This window comes from Pinus tabuliformis, chromosome 9 (genome assembly GCF_031772625.1).
Source record: "Pinus tabuliformis cultivar Carrire ecotype Pingquan chromosome 9, CPIR1, whole genome shotgun sequence".
NCBI classification, from domain to species: domain Eukaryota; kingdom Viridiplantae; phylum Streptophyta; class Pinopsida; order Pinales; family Pinaceae; genus Pinus; species Pinus tabuliformis.
In genome coordinates, this window is record NC_142307.1 from 1,754,610,311 (window position 1) to 1,754,614,940 (window position 4,630).

The window sequence follows — 4,630 nt, forward strand, 5'->3', positions numbered from 1 at the left end:
TAAAGCATATCTAATTTTTTAATTTATTAAAAATCAATGCCAACAAACAACTATTTAATACACTACACTGATTGGTAAGCATGAAGACTAAGCATATGTTCTGCATATTCCCTTCAAAATCATAATAAACCTTGAATTAAACAAATAAAACAAGAGCCAAGAGATCCTCAACATTGTTTTGTTTCACAAAAGCCAGAATCTTACACATTGGAATTGAAATTGAGTGGCAAACATTAAAATTAAAATAAGAATGATTTGATTTCACAATGTTATAATTCTTACAACAATTACAATAAAGATGTTGTAGGAAAAACAATTACAATAAAGATGTTGCAGAAAAAGTGGTTTATTTTTAGCAAGAATCATTTATTCATAATATTCATAGTTTCATTGAATTTATGGACCAAAAAAATTGGTTTATAATATAACATTAATGTTAATTAACACCAGCCACAATCTTTTTAATGCATTTGATTACGTTAAAACGTTTTAATTCATTTGATTACTTTTTTTAACTTATTTTATTTGATTACTTTTTTAACTTATTTTATTTGATTATTTTTTTTAACTTATTTTATGAGAGTGGTTTTTTTATTTTCCACGTGTTCCAGAAAGAACAAAAATGATGGGACGACAAGGGTGTTATATGTATGCAAGTTCAAGTCAATTGAGGAAGGCTGTATGTGATCATCATTGCAAAATAAAAAGATTATTGCAAAGTGAGAAGAAAATAAAATGAAAATATTTTAAAAAATAAATAAAATTAATATTGTAATATTAATATTAATATTTTACAATTTATTTAATTTTTATGTCAAAAGCAAGTTAATTAAGAGTCAATCCATTTATCAAACACTTGATATCCGGCGTGGGACGAAGATAAAAATATCTTCTTGCATCTGCTCTCTGGCCATATGCACTCAAAACGCAAATGGTTTTAGATCGTAGTGATAGTGTTGTTATGTGAAAAATAGAGAATAAAAGATGAAAGACCATACAAATAAAATAAAATTATTAGTTAAATTTAAATAAAATTGTAATTTGTATAACTTGTAATTTGTAAAATTAATGTGTTGTGTAATTTTTTTAAAATGTTAAATTTATTTATGTATTTAAAAATGTATTTTTAAAAATCACATTTTAGTTAAAGATATATTATGAAATTCAAATTAAATTATATTTATTAATTTATGAAGATTTTCAGAAAAAATTACATTGTTAATGTTTGGTTGGGGCATGTGGTTCATGTTCAGGGCAAGATAAAGAGACAGATCTCAGAAAAAGTTAAATAGGAAGATAGATCAGGTCATTTTAAGGGTTAAATTTGACCCAGAAAGAGAAATTATATTGTTTACTAATTAATTAATTAATTAATTAATTTATATATTATTATAACTTAACCAAACGATTATATTTAATTAGGGGAGGGAATTATTCAATTAGTTTAAATATTTAATATTTAATTAATTAATTAATTAATTTTTTGACTCCATTATTTATTTAATATCTCATTACGAAAAATGTAACAAATATTATAAATTGTTAATTAAAAAAAAATCAAATAAAAAAATTAAAATAAATCAACAAATAAATAAATATTAAGAGTGAGTAATTACCAAAAAAAAATAATAACAACGATATAAAAATAAAACGTGAGAGTGCTCTTCAAAAATAATAAAGATAAAAATAAAAATAATAATAGCGATAAATAAATAAATACTAATAATTAATACATAAATAATATTACTACTAAAAAAATAAATAAAAATAGAGGCTAATCCCGGCTCTTGAAAATTACTAAAAGGAAAATAAAAATGGAATAGAACATAAAAAAGAAAAATCCAAGAAAAAGAGGGACAAAGAGGAGAAAAACTAAGAGGAGAGGGCGGGAATCAATAGCTAGTAATTTTTTAGCCGTTGTCCCTATTAATATTATTAGAAGACCTCTCAATCTCAATGGCTTCCCTAAACTCGCCATGATGAAAATGAGAGATTTTTGCGACGACCTTAACATCATCAATGCATATATGATGCTTGGTCTTCACTGCATCTTCAGCTAAAGCAAACTTGCGGTGATGGAAATGAGAGATCTTTGCCACGACCTTAGCCTCCTCAATGCATATATGATACTTGGTCTTTGTTGCATGTTCTACTAAAGAATTAATCCTCCCACACTTGATATCAACGGAATGTTCTTTAATCCTTTGGTTAATAGACCACCATGTTCCCCAATGTACACAGGATGGCATAAACACCTTTCAAATCCATAGGGTTCACTTGGTCCTCCCTCGTCAAATTTAGCCCTTTCCATCTAACTGTTCTCCCTAGTCAAATTTAGCCATTTCCATCTAACTGTTAGGATGACCTATCTTCCTATTTAACCTTCTTTTGAGATCTCTCTCTTCTTATTGTCTTAAACATGAACCACACTTGCTAGTTCAAAATACGTCAGCCAAATATTGACAATGTAAATTAACAAATTTTAAATCACAAAAACTTAAATTCCAATAAACTATACTTATCATCATATATAAACATCATACTTATTCTAACCAAATATTCTATTTTTAAATCAATAGGGTCAACATGTTCCAAGAGAGAATCATCATTTTATTTTTGACGGACATGCATGACATATGTTGACATACAATAAATCCTGTTGTGTTTTAAAAACGTTCAGATGGTTAACGGTAAGAGAGAAAATAATTTTAATTTAGCGCCTTCGATGGCAAATGAGACCAAATAAGTATTTTTAAGAGCCAACGAACAGGGACGCTTTATTGGAATGAAATCCAACCGCAATCGCATGGAAGCGCTGGGAATTATTTTATGGTTGTCTGGAGCATTCAGCTGGAAGCTGATTATTGAATCTGGCCGGATCTTCGCAGTAATCGTAAATTAGAAAATTACTGCGAACCCACTGTAATTGTGTTTGTTGGGCATCGGTCAAGTTCTCATAAGCTGGCTGATTCCACCAGTTACTGGGAGTATTAGCCGAACACTGGGAGGAGTTGCCACTGCCTGTCCATTCGCATACGTCTGCTGTGAAATTTCTGTACGAAGCCACAAATGGTGCGTAAGACCAATCGATTTTCACCCGTCCCCCTTGAGTCGCCCAACTATCTCCGTCCCAAATGCTGGAGTACACTCTCATCGCCTGCACGTTCGCGTAAGGCACACCTATGTCTTCATTGTTCCCAAATACTCTGATAGGTTGTCCATCTACAAAAATCCTGAAACGAAGATATCAGGTGAGATAGACTCATCACAGTAGAAAAACGGATTAAACCATGTTCAGAGGAGGAGGTAGCTTACACAATTTGCTCGGGGTTCCAGAGAATTGAGTAATTGTGGAAATCTGCTGTGGGATCGAACCATAAATAGAATTGTTGCTCCCTATTACCTGAACCATTTGTATAGATGTTTGTTTGGAGAATATATGGCTGACCAGAAACATTTCCTAGAAATTCAATATCAATTTCGTCGTGCCTGTCGCCTGTCGAAGATAACTGCAGCGTATTTTCTCCATTCGTTAGAGAACATTATAATAGTGAGAATGCTATGAATTTTAAGGTAATTTTATATGGATTTAAGATTTCTATATCGGATGGATAGGAGTTGAGTGAAATCAATGGATCCCAAAAATTTTCTCACTATCCTCCATAATTTTTGCCTATCATATGCTAAATTATTCCCAAAATTTACTATCAATTAATGACTTTTCTCAATAATTTCTCTCTATCAAATTACAAAAATTCCCAAAAACCTTTTACTTGAATATTGGAATATTATTGAATATAAATTTCGCAAATTTATCTCACATAGAATGTTGTAACCGTTCCAGCAGAATTATTGGGCACCAGCTTCATAAACATATCGACGCTTCCAAACAAAAATTGTGCTTTGGATTGAAATCCCGAGCCTAATTAAACAATACCCAAAAAATATCTGCTGTTATTCTATGCTTGATAGTATATTATCACAGAAACATAAAGCAGTAAAAAGCTAACAATACAGTTATATATCAATAACATTAGAATACCTGAAGCATTATTGAGAGAAAGCTGCAATTCCTCGCCGTTGTCGAATATCTCGACGTTGTTATAACCCCATGTTATATCTATATCATTGTAAAAGTTTGCATGGACTGTGGGATATATACCAGTACTGCATATTATAACAATCATAAGAATGAGACGTAGATAGCCAGATGGATTAGGAGCCTCCATTGAGGATACAACGGTTGCAGACTAGTCTAATTGACAGCCTATTTGATTTGGGTTTGCAACGGAATGAATAGGGATTGAAGAACTTGTTTGTAGATGGATCATGTCTGGACAATTATATTATAGGAAGGGTATAAGTGTAATTGTTTAGCAGGCTGTTGAAATCATGAACATATCTGAAAGGAATCAAATATACATTAAAAATTATAATCCACCTTAGGCAGGGTAGGCTGTCACGCAGTTTAGCCCATGACGACTCTCGCTCATGAACCATGCAGGGGAGGGTTTGATTGTAACGGTGGCGGTAGGTAGTTGAAATCTGGGAACGATCAGCAGAAATCAAATATACATAAAAAATTGCAACCGGCGTACAAGTGATTGGGCGTGACGCGGTTTAGCCCTAG

The 4,630-nt window shown here is 31.4% G+C and overlaps 1 protein-coding gene across 1 annotated transcript; it reads right to left on the reverse strand.

The window, feature by feature from the left end:
• Nucleotides 1–2,827: 2,827 nt before the first annotated feature.
• LOC149155755 (xyloglucan endotransglucosylase protein 7-like) lies at nucleotides 2,828–4,229 on the reverse strand. The gene is made up of 4 exons (XM_089445089.1): nucleotides 4,043–4,229; nucleotides 3,822–3,922; nucleotides 3,316–3,509; nucleotides 2,828–3,233 (listed from the first exon to the last, which is right to left on the reverse strand). The coding sequence occupies exons 1-4, from the start codon at nucleotides 4,227–4,229 to the stop codon at nucleotides 2,828–2,830; spliced, it is 888 nt and encodes a 295-aa protein (XP_089301215.1).
• Nucleotides 4,230–4,630: the final 401 nt, after the last annotated feature.